This window comes from Sciurus carolinensis, chromosome 5 (genome assembly GCF_902686445.1).
Source record: "Sciurus carolinensis chromosome 5, mSciCar1.2, whole genome shotgun sequence".
NCBI classification, from domain to species: domain Eukaryota; kingdom Metazoa; phylum Chordata; class Mammalia; order Rodentia; family Sciuridae; genus Sciurus; species Sciurus carolinensis.
The window spans coordinates 107,167,979-107,188,953 of NC_062217.1; the positions used below are offsets into that span (position 1 = coordinate 107,167,979).

At 34.7% G+C, this 20,975-nt stretch overlaps 1 protein-coding gene across 1 annotated transcript in view; it reads right to left on the reverse strand.

Annotated features, from left to right (window-relative positions):
- The window catches only part of Pcdh15 (protocadherin related 15), a 942,952-nt gene that overhangs the window by 674,486 nt on the left and 247,491 nt on the right, over positions 1 to 20,975 (reverse strand). Inside the window, 2 exon segments of the mRNA XM_047552806.1 lie at positions 11,426 to 11,491; positions 18,375 to 18,389. Of these exon segments, the coding sequence (XP_047408762.1) occupies positions 11,426 to 11,491; positions 18,375 to 18,389 (81 nt within the window).

Below are 20,975 nucleotides of genomic sequence, written 5' to 3' on the forward strand. Positions count from 1 at the left end.
ATGATCTCGCTGATAAGTGGATGATGACACCTAATGGGGAGTGGGAGCGGTTAGTGTTAGGGTTAGGGTTAGGTTTAGGGAGAGGGGCAAGAATGGAGGAAGGAAGGACTGTATAGAGGGAAAAGAGGGGTGGGGGGAAGGGAAAAATAACAGGATGAATCAAACAACATTACCCTATGTAAATTTTTGATTACACAAATGGTATGCCTTTACTCCATGAACAAACAGAGAAACAACATATATCCCATTTGTTTACAATAAAAAAATTATAAGCAAAAAAAAAAGTCAAATTGCAAATGAGTTTATTTCATTTTTGAAATTAAAATTCAACTATTTGGTGTGTTTCCAACATTTTGTAATTTTTAGAGACTTAGTCAATAAATATTTACTTATTCATAATAACTCTATTATAAAAGAACTAACACATGGAGAGTACATAGCAAATAGCCAACAAAAGTTATTATGTAATCCTGCATCATTTTCTTTAATTAAAATATTACATTTTACCTAATTATGCTTTTCAAAAATGTCACTGATTCAAACACTTCTAATTGATCCAACTTTCCTTACAGGTTAATAGTCTAAAGTGAAGTTTTATTTTTTTAAGAGTTAGTTGTTGAAAATCAAACATAACCTGTTATATAATTAGACTGTAGTTTTACAGACACTTTAATAATATATCAAACCATTATGTTGATAAATTTTATCTGCAAAAATTATGTAACACTCCCAAAACAAATAAAACATTATTTTGTAAATCTAGTTGATTATTTATATAATCAGATGATCAATTTTATAAAATACTTTCCAATATGCAAATAGTAGAAAAAGTATGGATCTGTGTATCTTTCACTCTTTCAGTGTCAAGAAAATAGACTTAAAAATTTCTAAATTATATTTTCTTTAGTTTTAAATAATATTCAGTATAATTATATACACATATTCAGGCACACATATACAATAGCATCCCCTCATGTTTGATATTATTGTAATTCTTTCGTATTTTTGCAGAGAAAAAAAAATGAAATATGTCTGAGCATTGTAGATGTGGTCTTGCAAACAAAATCAATACTTGGAATTAAAAAGGATTACAATATATATTTTTACATGTGCACGGTGAATTTGATTAAGGGTTGATTATGTTGAAAATTCTTTTTGATAATAACACTACAAACTAGCCTAACTAGGTAAAGTGTCATTTAACTATGAAGGTAACTGGTGTTTGTGGATTTCATATTAATGTTAATGATTCAGCAAAAAAAAAAAAATGTCTGAATGCCTACTAAATATGTACCAGGAGGATTTTGGAATTATTGCAATAAATGGAAGCAGATTCAGTTTTTGTTCTAACAGAAAATGTAATCTAATGAATGTAAATTTCTAATATTCTCCATTCTAAGGTTAAAGGCAAGAACTGCCAATTGTTTGTAGAAAAATGTTAGCCCAATGTTTGCCTTCAATCCTGGCTTTCCCTGAGAGCATGGTTTTACATTCATATACTAACTAAATTCTGTATGTTTACAAAATAAACAAGTGATTCTCCTTGTTTATCAACCATTGTTAAAATAAGTACGATTACATGTTTTATTCTTGTAAGACTCCCATAAACATTGTCCAGGCCTTCCTCAAAATCTGTGTCATAGAATGAAGAAAGCATGTCTTCTGTATATTTTAACTAATAGTTATTAAGTTTAAAAATTAAAATTAAAGTCAAAGATAGACATACCCTGAAGGAGAATATTTAAAATACAACATAATAACTAATCACTATTAATTTAAACAGCATGCTTTTATAAAACTGAAGCTCAGATGATGATCTCTGAAGTCTTTTAAAAGAAGTCATAAAGAATGCTTACACAATTTCCATCAGTGTTTCATCTTCCAACAATAACAAAAATTTCTATACATAACATAGTTATTTCTATCTAATCAGAGAAACATGCAAGGTTGACAGGTTAATTAGTATTGTGTGAAAAGATGATAATTATCCCTTATTTAATTTCAAATTTCTGGTAGTTTAGTATCCTCAAAATCAATCATGAACTTTAGTTGATTTTGTATAAAAAAGAAAGGAAAAGAAAGAAAGGAAAGATTAACATATGTTTATTAAAATTTGAATAAAAATGAATGAGAATGGTGCTTTGTAAGCTTAATGGGAATTTTCAAACAAGTTGAAATAAAAAATAAAATCATTGCTTTTCTCCCAAGACCCTGATTCAAAAAAACAAGTTCTACCAACTAATAAGAACCTGTGGAATCATTTTAAACATCATTTTAAAGAGATTAAGATTCGTGTAAAAAAAGAATGTTTAAATAACATGAAAAATATTAACTTTCATATTTGTTACACATTACAGGATAGAAATTCAAATAAAGGTATTAATTGGTCATCAGTAATACAAAAATAGAAAATTATTTCTTATAACAGTGTTCTATGAAGCCTGTTCAATACGACAAAATTTTAAATCTAATGTTTCTAAGAATCATGATAGATTTCAAAAATAGCATTTAAATTAATTGTCACCTTTAATTCCTTGTAACATTCTGTATGACTTTTGTCAATAAGGTTCTTGATATACCTAAATTAACATGTTTAAGGCTAGTAAATGGACCCAATAGCAATTATTGATGGGATGCTGTTCCTTTACTAATAATCCCCTAACCTTGCCTGTTCTAAAGTATGAAAAATAAAACCAAGCCCGTTAATCAGAATTTTCCCCAAACATGCTTATATAAAAATAATCATTCTATCAAGTGGAGTGAACGTTTCCAAAGATTTCCCTGAAATGTGATGTTGTTAGTATTGAATGTTCCCTCTTTACTATGATACTTCAAGAATGATATAACAACTAAAAACAACTGATTAATTTTGATGGCACCACATCACTTGATTTTCAGACACTCAGTATTAATTTATGATGGAATGGTCATGTTCCCACTGACCTTTGGGATAATTGAAGTAATCCTCTATCATGTGTCAGGGGTGGGCTCTGAGGGCCCCTGAGCTGCACCCTGGCCTGATCTCTAAGATGGCGCCTGGCAGCTTGCCAGACATAGCTGCACTCATAAACAAGTTTTAGGAAGTAACTCTGGTTGGCTGTTGTACATGAGGCTATCCTGGTATCTGCCTGGAGACTGTTCCTTGATAGGCTGACTTTCCTGGTAGTCTACTCTCTGATAGGCTGATGTTCTCCATATAAGTCTGAGACTTGCAGAATAAACTCCTTTTGGCTCCTGTGATCAAGAAGAGTGTACGCCCCGCAGGCGGTGGGCGATCATAATCATGTGTTAAATGAGGCAATGATGCCACCAAACCAAGTAAAATGACTTACTACATTTTATGACTTTTGTTTTTAGTGGAGCATAATTTTTTTCCAAAGGAAAAAAATGACCTGAGATTATTAACAAACACACATACACCCATGATTTTGTATTTGAATTTTGAATTACACAAAACTAGGATACAGAGCAATGAATGGAAATAAGAATTATCCCTATGTATGTATGATTACAGGAAAGGTATGAATCCACATCATGCACAACCATAGAAATGAAAAGTTGTACCCCATTTGTGTACATGGAATCAAACTGCAGTTTGTAAAAATGAAAAAAAGAAAGAAAGAAAGAAAGAAAGAAAGAAAGAAAGAAAGAAAGAAAGAAAGAAAGAAAGAAAGAAAAAGAAATATTCTTTGTAAACAATAGGTTGCTAAATGAATTCAACATCATTTGATTTGTTGGCACATTAATAAAAGTGTTAAGAGCATTTGTGACTGATCTACTTCTACCAACATTCATCTTCATTTCCTAAGACACATTGGTTAATACTCATCTTCTCTGATTGACTTCTTTCTATTTCTTCACCAGTCTTATTCATCCTTGGAGCATTTGAATTTGTTTTTCTCCTATTGATAATATAAATTTCATTGCTAAATGTGTGCCTCACATCTTCAGTCTTAATTTTGTACAGGAATTTGCTTAAATCTGACCTTTTGAAATAAATATTTTACCTAAAATAGCACCGTCTCCATACCTGTCCAATGCTCCCTGTTGTCTCCTGCTCTGCTTTACTGTCTCTCTGGTTACTGACCTTGTTCTGCAGCTGGGAGGTGATTTTGCCTATTTTCTTCCCTGACGCATCCCCCAAAGAACCTCACAGAACTTAGTGTGAAGAAATACCAGTAACTGTATCGTGAAGAAATGGCTAAATAAATGAATGATTGAATAAATGAGAGACCAATTGAAATAACAACAATAGTTAATCTGTTGACATTTGGTAAAGGTTCTTCATAATAGGCAAGAGAAAATTGCAAGCAAGTGGTCTCCTTAACTTTCTATTGCAGTCACTTTCTTGTAAAGTTGTTGACAGAGAAACTTGGGGGGATAATTTTGACAATATCTTTTGAATGGTAGCTATTCCTTTCCTACCAAAACCATCTTGAGAAGTAAGCTTTTCACAATTGCACACAAACTTGAGAGTTCAAATCACTGTTTCCATATGTTTGTAACTATTCCAAGGAAAATAACAGAGAGAAAATGCCAGGAAGAGCAGCAAAAAGATTTTGAATGCTCTTGTAGAAAGAGACATTTCCAAAGTGTCTTGAGTTAAATAAGGAGAGTTTAGTGTTAAGCAGCCCAGTAATCAAGACTGAGAATAAGAATACTCTACAGCAAACTGCAGGATCTGAAAAATAAATCAAACACTGATTCTAAAAAAATAAAAATTTTGTTTCTGTCCTCAATGATGTAATTTCACTGGATTAAAATACAGCATAAAATAAAGCAACATATTCATATATCTCCAAATTCTATTTAATAAACCCATTTGTAGAGAGTTCTTCCATGTTGCACAGTCTATAATTTCCCAAACCTTTTATTCTTAAGTATAATTAAAAGGTACATATTTATTTTTTCTAAGAAATAATTATGCATTATATGCTTAAACTGCACAACCTAATAGGAATCTAAAATAAATGCTAGCTTTAATACATAATCCAAAGTTTTATGAAGTCGTTACAGATGAAATGATATTTACATACTTTTATATTTTTTAATCCAAATAGTATACTTAAATTTAATTGAATACATTAGCAGTTCTGCTTAGGAATATTTGGCACTTAAACATTTGTTTTGAAAATTGCTATGGAAGGTATTTTAAGTCCCCAAAGGGTTTCAGATCATTTTGGAATTTCTGTTTTCTTCCAGTGATTGCAAGAACCTTTACACTGTTGATTACTACACTCCAAAGGTGAGGGTCGTGACCAATTTTAGATTTTCTGTTTCCTAACAAAAAACAAAACTCACAGCCCAATTGCCTGAGCAACATTCATCAGTAATCTTGTACCCCATATTTGATCACGAGGAACAGAAGTAGTGATAGAACTGTATATACTTAAAGAAAATTTTGAAAAAAAAAGACTTGGGGGGCAGGGAACAATGCAATCTAAAGCTTCCAAAGAGTGTGCTTTAGGAAGATCAGATGAACACACAACACTTAGAATGTTTGTGTGCAGAGAAAACCCCCAGGAACATTGTAAAGCCTGCAGTTGACCTTTGGTGCTTTCTCCACTGCCAAGTTTCTTTGTGATTTCCATCAGATTCACTCCTTAAACTACCTCCAAAAATCACATAATCTAAATATAAACATTGAGCTGGATGTGTAAAAACTGAAAGGGAATTCCCCTCACTCCATTCCCACAAAAATGTAATCCTGTAGATGCTCTTTTTTCCCTCTTCAAGGGTCTCTGCCTTTTATTTGTATCATTCTAATTCATTTCTTCTATCCTTATTGCTTGGATTATTACCCCCAAAACTGGTGACCTGTGGGCTACCTGAGTCACACAGATGTGTTTTCTGTGTGAAAATGAAAATATAAATTAGAATGACTTATTTTTAATATGAAGAATTTACTATCGTGAGGGAAAAAAAAAGAAAATTTGCCTTTCTACCAGGTTACAAGTAAGTAGTGTTGAGAGCAGGGTGGTATCTGTGCTGCTAACTGTCTCAAGGACAAACAGGACTGCTGGGCCCCTGTGCTTACCAAGGTTGTTAAGAGATATTTGTCCGAGGAACGTGCGGTTGCCTGGAGACCTTATCCGTCAAGGACGGGAGCGGGGCTTAGCCCCGACTCATCTCCTGCATAGTTCACCCCTTCCCTCCTCCCTTCTTCCACTAGGACCGTTCAGTTCTGGCAGGACCCAATGAGAATCAAATAGATTGGCTGGACCCAACCAGAGGAGGACTAATGTTTAGCTGTTCAAATGTTAACCAATTAAAAGAACACTGTAAAACTGCTTGCCTTTCATTATAAAAACCCTGCTAACGAGGGCTCGGGGCCTCTCTTAGCGTCACTGGTTAAGGACGCAGAGGACCAGGTTCGAACTTGCTAATAAATGACTCTTTGCTGCTTGCATTGATCGTGGTCTCTGGTGGTCCTTGTGGGGTCTCGAGCCTTTGGGCACAACAGTAGAAACTTACTTCCTTATAATACAAAGTCCGCTCTTGTTGCCCACTATGACCCATGTTTCAACTTTCTATGGAAGTAACATCAAAAATAGCTTTAGTCTTTTGCCTTAAGGACCTGTGGTTTAAATACTGCATTTATAGAAAAATTGCCCATTAAAATAGCATCATTTAGGATTAAGAGTATGTTTGTGTGACATAATTTAATTTTATATAATTCAGGCTCATTTATAGGTAAATGTTTTAAATGAAAAGGAAAAATAAAATTAGAATCTTTTTCCATAAATGTGATGTTTGTTTCCTGAGAAACCAAGAGTTTCTTGCCACATATTTCATCATATTTAATAACATTAGCACCCTGAAATTTAAACAGTAATTAAGGTGTCACTAACTTCCACAGTTAGTTTGCTGGTTAGTTTTCCCTAGTTTGCTGGTCCTTCTGCATTTTGTCTGCTTTGCACACTTCTGTCCCTTGTTTTATGGTCTTTCCATTAGCTCCAGCAATCTCACTGCATATTTAGTGCTATTTAATTAACAAACAAAGGAAGACATGTGATATGATAAAATTTCTATAAAATTGTAGATAATTTAAGGAGATAAATATCAACCTATTTTCTTAATGCTTAGAAACTTTTCTGTTTATTTATTTCTGCTACACATTCAGGTTTGTAGCTGCTGACATTTTAGAAAATAATCCTTTGGCACAAATGAAAGAAGCAGAATGCACTGTTGCAGATGTAGCTTCACTAAAAATGACCAGTCAAATCGTTTCCATTAAAACAGTAATAAAAGGATTAAAATACACACGGAAATGGACACGATGACTTCTTCATAATCTGTGGAAGACCTCTATTTCTTCATCACTGTGTACAGCTTGTACTGTAAATAACTCAGAATGACTTAACAAGTTGGAAAAGGAAATGCAGGAATGATAATAAATGAGTTTGCAATCTTGACTTTGGTGCTATGCAACCTGTACAAGCAATTTAACCAGATGATCACTAACATTTTATAAAAATATTTAATCCTTCTGTAGTTAAAAATTAAATTAGTATACTAAAAATTGTATAACAAAGGGAAATATTTTCCCAATTTATCCAGAAAAAATAGAACTGCCATATTTTGCTAAAGGTCTTTGGCTTTATGTTAACATTCATGATTCCATGTAACCCTGTAATATATTAAACTTGTTTTAATATCTTATAAGATTGTACAGTCTTTGCTAATTAGCTAAAATCATTACAGAACTACTTTTCTCATGAAAATTATCTTGTTTCATTAATCAAGTCTGTTATACAAAATTATATTTTCTTTTATTCATTTAAACTTGCTTTCTACTTTTGCTGTATTCTGGAGGTAATGATCTTTTGCTCAAAAATAATTCTGGGATTTGATAATGAATGCTCTCAAATAAAGAGACAAAGTCTATTTACCTTAACTGTAATGCAACGATGCAGAATAGCAGTGAGACAAAAGCACATACAGGAGAAAGCTTAAAAACAGAACTATCCCTTCCAAAGGCATATGCACTAGATCACTTTTCCTCAACAAAAAGTCTATACAATCCTTAAAAGTTTGATTTCTATGAAGTATTTTATTATTTTTTTTTTACATTTGGAAATTATATAGGCAAAACTTACATTATGCACTTTTTTGACATAACCAAAGTAAGTATCACAGAACTAAGACAGAAGGAAACAGAGAGAGAAGGGGTGAGAATTAAAGTCAGAAATGTCTCATAAAGTGTCCTAGTTGTCATACATTGAAAGAAAGATGGACTAAGGCTAGGTCCAGGTAAGGATTTTAATATTTAATTATCTTTCAAAACCACTGCAGCATCTTTTCATTCCTATGTATCTCAGACTCACAACATCTTGGTAGCCTTTCTCTTTCCCCTGTCACCATTGTCCAGGTTGACTAATCTCTGCATATTGGTGCCTCGGTTACTGAGGTTGTAGTTGTGTCATATCTCTGACTCTTGAGCTACCTATACTTCTTTCACTATGATTTTCTTACAAAAATTTCTGGTAGTTTCAATCTTTCTGGAGAACATGGGAGAAGAATAAAGATAAAACCATCAAAAATGGAGGGTTATAAATACCTAGTGTCAAAAAATATTCTTCCCACATACACCTTATTTAATATTTAGGAATTTTTATAAATACATGTTGATTATTCTGTTCAGAAGTCCAAACCCTCTTTTAGGAGGCGCATGTGAAATTCCAACTGCACCTATAGGGGTATGCATGGCAAAGTTTAACTTCTTGTTAATCTAATGGTTATAAAATTGGGAACCAAAAAAAAGAGAAACATATAAACAAAACATTTTTTAAATTTCATCTTGTATTCTAAGCCTAGTGATTCTGACAATAGAAGGAAAAGATGCTAGAGGGCAACATCTAAATTCTCCTTAACACCATAATTGTTTCAAATAAAGGAACAACCTTCATGCTCACATCCTCCCTCTCCTACCCACATAATTTAGCCAAGAGAAACTATAGGGACAGATTGACTGGTTGCAGTCAGTGTGCCTTAATATGATTTCCTCTGCCTTCCTGAAGGCAAGTATGCTTAAGACTCTGTAACTAGACCATACCCCAGCTCTAGAATATGTGTCCTGACAATCATAAGTTCATTAGTTAGCTGTGGCACCCTTTCCTTTGGAGATTCTGCTTCCAAATTATAGAGAAACGTGTGTCATCTTTTATTTCCCAAAGGTACAAAAACCCCATAATATCTCTGTTAACTTTAAATCTGTGAAGCAACAAAGATAGTTTAGTAACAGACAGCAATAACTTTTAGCCAATGGCAAGTTGATTCACAATGAATTTACCAGTTTTGCTTAATATAGGCTTTCCTATGCCTTTCTTTTAAGAAACCCAAACCCTTAAAAATGAGTGTTCATCTTACTGGCAAAAAATACACAGATATTTTATTATTACCAATTAAAAGAGGCAGGAAAGGAAAAAATTAAGAAAGTTTAAGAGAATGGTTATAAATAACCTTATTATTGGGAACTTTCTTAGATTGCCTAAAGAAAAAATAAGAAAAACTTTTTCATGAATTGTTTCCCTTAGACTTTTAAGACAAGGATGATTACACACTACATTACAACTGTCTGGCAGAAGTTTGATAAACATGTTTTTAGAAACAATATGAAAGAAAAATGAAAAATATTTATTTTCTAGGTTGGTGTTTATATTACTTGTGATAGCACTTGAACAACTTTGGCAGCATTCTGAGTAGTTGGCAGTTTCTACAAAATATGCCAAGTAAGGAGCACAACATTACTATACTGTATCATGTCACATTCTTCCAAAACACAAATATTGAACTTTTACCACATGTTCTTATATAGCACTGCTATGGCAACATCTTTGTAGCATTCAAAGCTCCTTGAAAAGTAGTAATATAATCAGTGCAAAAGAAGATAAAATATCATCATTACTGTGGCTATAATTACCTGGTTGGCAAAATTCTGTACAGAGTTACATATTAAAACAAGATTTATTTAGTAAAAATAAATGTCTTATTTCAGCTCAGTTTTTATGTTCAAGGGAATTAGTTAATCCATTAAAAATGTACATAGACCATCTATCATACTTATAGGCTTTCTGTTCTTTGGTGAAAAATTCAAACTTTCATTGTGGAACTTTTAGAAAATATAGGTTACTTCTGAATAAAAATAAAAGGTAATTCAACATGTGAGAAAGAATCTTTTCCAATTATATTATTTTCTGGTATTTTGGGCAAATGCTTTTAGAATTTATTTCCAATTTACTTATATGGGTCATGATAACTATAACTTCATATGCTTTCATTATCAATATGGATTTTTAAAAATAATCGAAATACTCTCATAATTTTTTAATGTAAGAAGAATGTTGTGTATAAACATAAATTAACTTAAAAGGAGGGTATCAATATTGCAGACATTTTGACTGATTACAAAGAATGCTTAGAAACATAAATTTGTGCCATTTCTTCAAATGAGTAAAATAAATAAATCCACAATGAAGTGAACTGTTGAAGATATTACACATATTATAAGTGTGTATAGGCTAAATTACAGGAAAAAGCTCACTTTCTATTAAACCACTTTAATCTTTTTACTTTTTTAAAATGTTAATTGGGAAAAACAATTTTTAAAGCAGAGAAGAAGTATAAATCAAACAAACCCAATGGAAAGTCCGCCACAGAATCAGTAGACAAAATGACTCCCAGACCTCATTCACACACAGAATAGTTTGAAATAGTAGAGCCCCAGAGATCACCATTTTATTGCTACCTGATAAAGGAGAGAACTTTATTGATATATTAAAGTTCAAAGATGCAAAGAGAATGCTACAATACAAAATCTTGAATGTTTATATTTATTTTGATAAGAAAATTATCCTTTAAGTTTTAAATATGTTTAGTATTAGTTTTTAATTACTGTAGACAACACATGAAAATTCAGACTTCTTCCTCAGCCTTCAACCTTTTGTCATGTTCTCTCCTTAAAGCAAGTTCAGGTAATTCACTCACTGATTATATCACTATGTCTAATTAGCTTTGAATCTTAGTCTTTACCAGATTTCAGACAATTTAAGTTTCAGGTGTAAGGCTTACCTGTGGATCACTCTGGAGGAATACATTGTGTTTCAATTAGAAGAGTATATGCATGATTATCAACTCTACATACTGACAAAGAAATATCCCAGTCCATGTTACACGCATCCTTGTGCTGACTCAAAATCACCTCCTCTCAGTTAGAACTAAACACTTAATTCACTGAAAGAAGCTCTCATGATCCAAATAAAGCACTTCCAGAAATAGCATAATTTATACCCATACAATAGACAAATTAGAAGGGAATTGTTTATGGATTTGGATTTGGATTTAACATCACTACTGATATCAAATCAAGGACTGAATTTTAATAAACCCTTCTTAGAAAAGACATTGTAAAAAACAACTCACTCACCATTCCGACTCTCTTCATCAATAGCAACTATGGTAGCTGGTGGTCCTCCCCTAGCTAGTTTGCAATCTAAAGAGAGAGAATGATCAAAGGTAAGAATTAATAACTCTGGGAGCACTCATCCCAAGATCAAATACATTGAGATATACATTGATATTTATAAAGAAAAATTGTACAACCAAATTAATATGTATCATTATTTAAATATTTTATTATTTAAAAAATATTTCCTAAGAACCACAGATTCCTTACCATGTCACGACACAGTCACTTTGTACACCAAACAACTATTCAAATCTTACTGAGAAAACACCAGCAGAGATCACTGGAGAGAAGAAGTCCTTCAGGACAGAGATAATGAGATGATAATTTAACCCAAAGAAATAACATAAAGGAATGATTAACAAGGATAAATGGTAATTAAAGCTTCACAACAGAAACAAACATAATTGGACTTTAATTGTGATAAAGGGTCTAATTAAAGAGAGTGAATAGAATTTTAATAATGTTCTAAAAATGTCGGGGTACTGCAGACCCCCAGCCCTTCGGCGTGGCCAAGATGGCGCCTGGCAAGGTGCCAAGGAAGTGCTGAGAACAAAACCAGGTACCTCCAGCAGACTAATACTCTCTGCCAACAAGTGGCGTATTTTGAGGAAGTTAATGTGATTGGCCATGGGTCCTCGTGGACACTGCATGATTGCTATATCCACACTATTGTGCTCCATTACTGTCCATGCTTTCCCCTCGTGATCTATAAGCTGATTGGTTGTTGTATGTAATGTAAGGCACTTGCAAGAGCGGCCCGCCGCTGCTGGCCAGCCAGAAGAAGCAGACTGCAGAAAATAAAGAACTTGCCCTGATCCGGTTTCGTGTTTCTCTGCGGGCAGGGGACGCGATAGATGGTGCCGAAACACCCGGAACGAGAAAAAATATAAGGGTAAGTTCACATAAGTTTTCAAATCAAGAAAAATTAGTTTGAGAGTTCAAAAGGTGAGACGTCTCGAGGTTCGCGGAGCAGCGACAATTCATTACAGGAGGTTCCCCAGCAGAGGGACAATTCATTACAGGAGGTTCCCCAGCAGAGGGACAATTCATTACAGGAGGTTCCCCAGCAGAGGGACAATTCATCACAGGAGGTTCCCCAGCAGAGGGACAATTCATTACAGGAGGTTCCCCAGCAGAGGGACAATTCATCACAGGAGGTTCCCCAGCGGAGGGACAATTCATCATAAGAGGTTCCCCAGAGGAGGGACGATTCATCATAAAAGGTTCCCCGTGGGAGGGACGATTCAAGTAGTACCAAACTGTGTGCGTGTGTGAGTGAGCGTGTGTGCGTGCGCGCGCCTGTCTTTTGTTTGTGTGTTTAAACTAGTAAACTACCTCGTAGTCATGGGAACGGATCTGTCTAAGATTAGAATGCAGCGGCCTCTTAGAGAACTTTTAAAAAAATCACGGAACACCATTGAAGGCAAACACGGCCTTCAAGTTCCTAGATACTGTAGAGAAAGTCTCTCCATGGTTTTTAGACGAGGGATTATTAAATCTTCCTCAGTGGGAACAGCTAGGAGAGGATCTGCGTGACGCGGAGAGACGCGAGCCTTTGCCAATGGGAACTCTGGCAATATGGTCACTTGTTAATAATCTTGTTTGATGCAGCAAGGTAAATCAAAAAAACCCTTTTTGGGATTTAAAGGGGCCTTTAGAAGAAGGAAGTCAGATCTTAGAAGAAATTAAAGAGGAACGATCATGTTCTCAGTCTTCAAAAAGAGTGGGAACATAATATAGTAGCCATAGTCCCCACAAGTATTGGGAGATAATTGTTTCATGATTTTCTGCATTCAAACCTAATCTGATTTCTCAACCAGGTAAAAAAAGGGTTAAAAAGTCCTGGGTGATCCTCCCTCCCCCCTGCCTGGCCTTGTCAAAGCCTACAATGGATTATAAATTACAGCAGTCTCAGCGGGAAGGAGGAGGGGTAACCTAAAGAAAAAAAAAAAAAAAAAAAGGGGTGTCCGTTTTAAACTTAACTAACTTATTTTCTAGGATTCTTTGTTTGTTTTGTTTTTCTTTAATGCTGTATTTTTGAGCTCATAATTTTGATCCTACATACCTAGGTTAATGATTTTTTTCTTTTTGATCAGTTCTATTTTTTATTCAACTGAAGTTTTTAAACATCTGTTTCATTGCAATGAACATTTACCTATAAAGTTACAAGGCCTTTAATTTTATGTTATCTGTATGTCGTGCTGTCTAATGTCATGTTTTGTCAAAACTGAGTGCTCTTAAAATTAAAATTTAAAAATGGATCCAAATACTTTTATTCACGTGATTTAAAAAGGTTCAATTTAAATTGGGTAAACTAATAAAAGTAAAATATCTTTGAAAATAACTTACAAGTCTCCAGGTGGTCAAACTAATGAAATGTTATTGTTAAACAATGTCTAATATCAATTGCTTCTAGGACTTTTCTTCAGCAGGAAAGAGGCAACGGATCCTGTTCAGGACACTTGTCTGATATCTTGGTTTTTATAAAATAAATAAATTGGAGTTAACATGTATGGGATTACTCAAATGTGTTTGTAGAGACGTCTGGTTAATTTACAAAGTTAAAATGCTAATTGTTAAATAACATCAAGTACTTTTAACTTCTTAAATTACATGGGGTATCATACTTAAACATTCTTGGTGTTTTCATAGGTTGGTAAATAAAAAGAAAAAGGAAATGTTTCTGAGTAAGAAAGTCTGTGTGTAAGTAAAGGACAAGTTTCAACAAGTCTCTTAAGTTTTATTCTTTAGAACAATTAGTCTTAAAAATTGGGGTGTATAAAATTATGGTTAAACAACTGTTAAAGTATTGTACTGTGTTACAGAGTCTAAATTTTTCTTTAAAAACTAAATTTGGTAAGAAAAAAAAGGTGTCAAGGTAATTGTGAAATGGTTTCTAGTTGTATATTAAATGTGTTCATATTTTTCAGGTATACAAGTTTTAAAGCAGGAAATTTATCAAGCTGCTATTCTCCAGATAAACTTGTCTGTAATGGTAATTTTAAGCTTATAAAGAGTAAATTTCATTGGGGATTAATTTCTATCATTTAGTGTTCTATTAGAGGACCTGTTATCAATAGGATATATGTAAAATTGGTTATACTTTACATTGAGATAAAAAATTTCAAATGTAAATGTATTTCTAAACATTAGAGCCTGACTTGTTTAAAGGTTAATTTTGTGAAACATGAAAATATTTTGCCACTTTGACACACAAAAGGAAAGTTAAAAGCTCTCTCAGCTTTTCTTTGATTCATGTTTTAGATACAATGTTAAATTGTGTTAATTATAAAGTTTGTATAGACTCAGGAAACAGTATATGTAAACTACTTAATGATATTTAAGGAAAAAGCAAAGATCAACATCAGAATTAGAACACTTAAGATCTATAAAGAGTCACGCCTTACCTGAGATAAGGCTCTGCCTCCCACCTTACTACATGTTAGAGTGACTCCAAAATAAGTCAGACTTCAGCTTATTTAAAGTTATAATCAAAAGATTGGTTTTTGTTGTAAAATTACTATGATCTCAAATAGGAAATATAATGTGGTTCTCAGTCAAAATTCAAGATAGCTATTATACAAGCAGAATATATTTTTACTCTTGCTAATTTCATTTTGTAAAACTGTTACCTGTTAATGTTTTGCAGAAGTAGCTGCTTCAAAAACACGCAACCTAGGTAACTTATGATAATAAGCCATCACCTATAGAACAGATAGTAGTAACTTCCAGAACTAATACAGACTCCAGTTAGATAAAAGGGTAAATAACTGTAAAGTTATGAACATTAAAGTTAAAGTCCAGTACTCTCACTTTATGACTGGTGAAACTGGCTTGCTGGATGATTAAGATCAAACTTAGAGATTAAAATTATGAGACTAGAGGATGAAAAATCACTCAGTGCATCTGCTGCAGAGGAGGGTCATAAAAAAAGGGAGACATCCCTTAATGCTTCCTAAAGAAGTCACCTCATCAAGGAGACCCTGCCTAACCAATGGTACTGGAGGAGCTAAGAAGCTGCTCTTCAGTTCTCTACAAGTGGCCCCTGTGGGAATTCAGCTGACTCCTTTACAAGACAGGAACCAGGTCAATTTGACCAGCTTGATCCTAGACACCCAGCAAAACAGTAAAAACCAAAATATAGCCATTCTTGGGCATTTAAAAGAAATAATAATTAAATGTAACTTAAGATGTACACTTATGTTAGTCCACTAGAATAAAGACTGGAAGCTACAAATAAAAAAAGATTCTTCAGCAAATGTGCCTGATAACAATCAAGAAAAACTGCCAGAGTCAGAAGTTTTTAGTCAGTTTAAGGCCTGCAGATCTTCCTAAGCTACACAGGTAGACTTAATCTATGTTTGCTCATATGATTACCTAGCCCTAAGTAACAGAAATATAGAGCTCTCTACTAAACACAGGTTATACCAATAAAGGGATATTTTACACAATCAGATGACTTAAGTAGCTTAACTATATTTTTTGGGATATCTATGACATTAAGAGTTAAATGTTGTGTTTACATTCCTGATAACCTGGACAATGTTAAAGTTCCCAAATAAAGGCCTTGTCCTTTCCAGCCTTTGCTAGGTCTAGTTATGGGAACAATTTCTCAGTTCTTCTACCTCCTGGTGAAAGATTGACTTCTGTCATTTTCATGATACTCAGTGGCATGTTCCAGATGCTGCAACATTTACTTTGTACTAATTTCATTTCAGTACTCATGTCTTTTTGTTCTTCTATCATAGAAGCACCCACCCCCAGATGGCCTCGGACCCCTCAATTGACCCGATTTTTAAAAAAGGAACTCCAAACTGCTTGCCCCTCACTGCCCCCTTTCAGCTTCGAAGCAGCCAGAACGACCGACGCCCCCTTTTCCTTAAAGCAGTTGGGAGTTCCTATAGCTAAAGCGGAGAATGAAGCCAGAATTAAGGACAGGTAGTTAGTGTAGAAATAGGGAATCGGGTCAATTCGAGGAAATGAAGCCATGAAGCCATCTGCCTTTACAAATGTCAAGGATCTCCGGAGCCCATTGATTACCAAATTTACCTGCCTATAGGGGATGTAGGGTGCGCTCACTTCTCGGGACTTTCAAAATATCAGCTTTCTCCCTGCCGGAAGAAGTCTGTATTATTCCCTTTAAACAATCCAAACTATGGTCCTTACTCAACAGTACCAAATGATTAAGCAAACTGATAACCGAGACAGGATGGACAAATGGATATAAGATTCTATCCATGATAAACAAAAAGGGGGAATAGAGGAGAACTTCAGGTCCCCTAAAGATAAACTTTCTCTTTGTCTCTTTGTTTGGGGTTTTTTTTTAACTCTGGGTAATAAGGGTAACCCGGTGCTTTACTGGAGCTACGGCTCAGTTTGTGTGTTTCCACGGAATAAACTAACTTACAACCTCTTTTTAGTCTCTTAGGAGGAACAGTTCAACTATGTAACAAAACAACTGCTTCTCTCAATTGTACTACAGATTTGTGCTATCTCTCAATGTTAAAATGCTTCTAAGTTCCTGCTGGCAGACTTAATGTGTGTTCCTACCTTCCTACCAGTCCCAGTCTCTGTTACAGATGATGAATTGCCAGTATTGCTTTCCAGAAATAAGAGGGACTTTGGAATCACCGTAGCAGTCATTACCATCATAGTTACATCAGCAGCAGCAGCCGCCGCAGCAGCTGTAGCCTTGACAACATCAGTACAGTCAGCAACTAAGCTTAATGAAGTGGTCCAGCAGACAGCTACTGCTCTGTCTACTCAACAAACAGTGGATCAACACCTAAAAGCAGGACTACTTTTGGTGAACCAGCGTGTGGACTTACTTCAAGAACAAATGGACCTTTTACAAGAACTGTTAAGCGTGGGGTGTATTTATCATCTGCCGGGACTGTGCGTTACACCTGTAGCTTATCATAATCTTAGTTATGCAGCAAATTTGTCTAAAATCATATCTACTCAGCTACGTGCCAATTGGTCTTATAAATTTGATAATCTTACTGCCATTCTTAGATCACAAATTGTTAGCCTTAATTCTACTAGAGTTAATGTAGCCCCTATATCTGAAATGCAAAATTGGTTATCTTCTTCCTTCAGTTTTGTAAAGCAATGGGCAGGAATGGGAGCATTGTGTGTGCTAATGATTATTGCAATTATCTTCCTCACACGCTTTATCATGCATATACGCCAAGTTCATGCCAGAGATCGCATCATTTTCCATCAAGCCATGATGGCCTTAGAGGCTGGCAGCTCTCCTCAAGTCTGGCTGAGCATGCTGGATCGGTAGTCAACGACGGGTAAGGAAGGAGGTAACCGCGTACCGACCTAAGACAGGAGCTGTAGCATGCTCTACAGTTATCCGATGACGGGTAAGGACGATGGTTGACCACTCCGCCTAAGACAGGCACGATCCCAAGCCAGCATTCTTTTAATAAATAAAAAAGGGGGAGCTGTCGGGGTACTGCAGACCCCCAGCCCTTCGGCGTGGCCAAGATGGCGCCTGGCAAGGTGCCAAGGAAGTGCTGAGAACAAAACCAGGTACCTCCAGCAGACTAATACTCTCTGCCAACAAGTGGCGTATTTTGAGGAAGTTAATGTGATTGGCCATGGGTCCTCGTGGACACTGCATGATTGCTATATCCACACTATTGTGCTCCATTACTGTCCATGCTTTCCCCTCGTGATCTATAAGCTGATTGGTTGTTGTATGTAATGTAAGGCACTTGCAAGAGCGGCCCGCCGCTGCTGGCCAGCCAGAAGAAGCAGACTGCAGAAAATAAAGAACTTGCCCTGATCCGGTTTCGTGTTTCTCTGCGGGCAGGGTACGCGATATAAAAAGAATAAAACAAAGACAGACAAGCAATGCTCATGAGGTTGTTTGGGGTTTTTATTTTTGTCATCTTACCCTCATATTGCCAGTCTGCAGTCAAAAGTATAGAGTCATCAATGGAAGCAGATCAGAAAAATGGAAGAAAGAAAGGAAGAAAAAATATATGTATATATTTAGCAAGAGATTAAAGATATAAAAAGCACTATATAATAACATACATTATCAAACTATTTATGAAAATGGAAGAACAAAATCTATCAGATGTTATAATTCTGATAATATTAACACATTAACTTGATAATATACATCATTAGCATTTTAGAAACTATTATAGATAGACTTTAAAGTATCATAGAACATTATTTTACAAAAGTACAAATTACTAATGTGCAGTCTATTACCCCTATGTTGAACAAACTTTCTGTTTAGTGTCTGTAAATCAATAGTGATAACTAATTCATTATTTCAAACACTGCTAATACCTTGATGGGTATTGCATGGTATGGAATAAAATAGTATCATAATCTATTATATCCATGGCAGTTAAAATGTGAAAACTTTGCCTGAAAGATGTCAAATGTATCTTTCTGAGATATAAAAATTCTCTTAGGAGATACAAAGTGAGGGTGATAGAGCTGTGTCATATACATGTGACATACTGACATATGTATGTATAAGTATTTGGCATATTCCTGTACAAATATAAGATTAACTTTGCATAAAGACATCCAACTATATGTTATTTGAAAGATGATTTCAAGATTTACTTACTAATTTTTTCCACTTTTTTATGAACATGCCTGGCACAGAATTTATGAGTTCGATAGCTTTGAATTTAGACGCCTGCTAGCCTTGAGTGAAAGAGATACCAGTGTGCCTAAACTAAGGCCTCACTCAGGTCAAATTCTCACAGCTTCTCACTTCTTCTTTATCTTAAAGAACCCTTCCTTTTAATGAATTCCTTTGATGTGTTGCCCTATAAAATAGAGGTTGGTGGGCTTTCTCACCACCTAGGATCAGACACATCAGGTCTTTTCCGTCCACCAAGCACTCACTTAAAACTACATTTCTTGTGTCCTCTGTTTTTATTTCTTAATACTAATTTTTCAGTCTTTTCCAACTATACAGGTTACTTATTCAAACTAGTCAAATTTATAGATTAATTCTTATATACGAGTATAAAGATTATTACCATATATTGCATGGAAATTAAAAAATAAAAAAGAAGTCGATCTTGCGAGTTGGTCCATAAGTCTCTGTCTTTAGTTTCTCTTGCTAGCAGAAACTACCTAGGAGTAAGAATTTAGTATATTTCCTCAGTCAGACCCCTTTAGATAACTCCCGCTAAGTTTGATTCTTCTTGTAGGTTCCAGATCTCCTCAGTAAGATATTATCATAAATATCAGATCAACAGACAATTTAGATACTGCTGGCTTCTGGATCAGTGTGTGTATATGTATGTATATGTATGTGTGTTTGTGTGTGTGTGTGTATTTATATATATATATATATATATATATATATATAGAGAGAGAGAGAGAGAGAGAGAGAGAGAGAGAGCGCTATATGTATTTTCATCCTTAATCTTTATGACCCATCTGTCTTTAACTTACCTATTTTAGTTCCCAGACTAGGTAAGGTTCCCTAATATATAGTCTCATAACTCTTTGCCCCATAGTATCAATTTAAGATAATCTGATTTCTGAAGACAGAAAACTCAGTGTCAACCCAGACTTTGTCTCTACTCCTCATGGCTATGTCCTCTCAGTGTATTTCATGACAAATAATTGATTAACAGCAACTATTAGTTAAACCAAGAATGAATGACTTCAATCAAATTTATAATGATAAAAATATTTCCCAAATTTATTTTCAAAATTTTGAAATACACTATAGCTTAATCTTCTATTTTTTCCTTTTTAATATTTAAAATCATGGGAAAGGAGGGGAAATAAACTTGCTGTGTAAAAGTAGAATTATGGGTGCTGTGTTAACAGACACAAAAGTCTTCCTTTAAAGTAAAAAAAGGTAGGAACTGGTAAACCAGATGTTAGGGGCAGTTTTGGTTCGTAGATAACTCCCAGAAAAATGCTCCGCAGACACATGTCCCACACGAGGAACTTTTATTTTATGCGGACAAATCGTGCCCACTTGGGGAAAGGGAAGAAGGAAAAAGAAGAAAATGGCGCAGGGTTTCTCCTCAGTTAACGGAATTTCGCAGGCTGGGAGGAACCAATGGCGGAGAATTATTACAGACTGACTTATGGACCAATGACATATTAGAACGTAATGTGGGAGGCAGGAAGATTACGACAACGTAAGCCGGAAATTCCTGTAACGGGAGAGGTGGGCCTAACGCAGATTGAGGGTGGTTGGGAGGCCAGATTCCTTACAGGAACAATTCTGCAGAATATTGGAATGATTTGGAGCTACTTATGAGAGATGATAGAGAACTCACAATAACAGAAGAAGAATAACAAAATGAGAAAGAAGGAGAAAATGTTTACTTTCTTCAATTTTCTATAACTTATACTGGAATTCACTCTCTGACAATCCATGGGCATGGGCATGGCTAAAGAAAGGCTATGGGGCAAATTTGCTTAAATATCCTATAAATAGCAAGAAGTATTACAAGTGGTAGCATAATTTCATTAAATTGTAACTTAAAGAAATAAA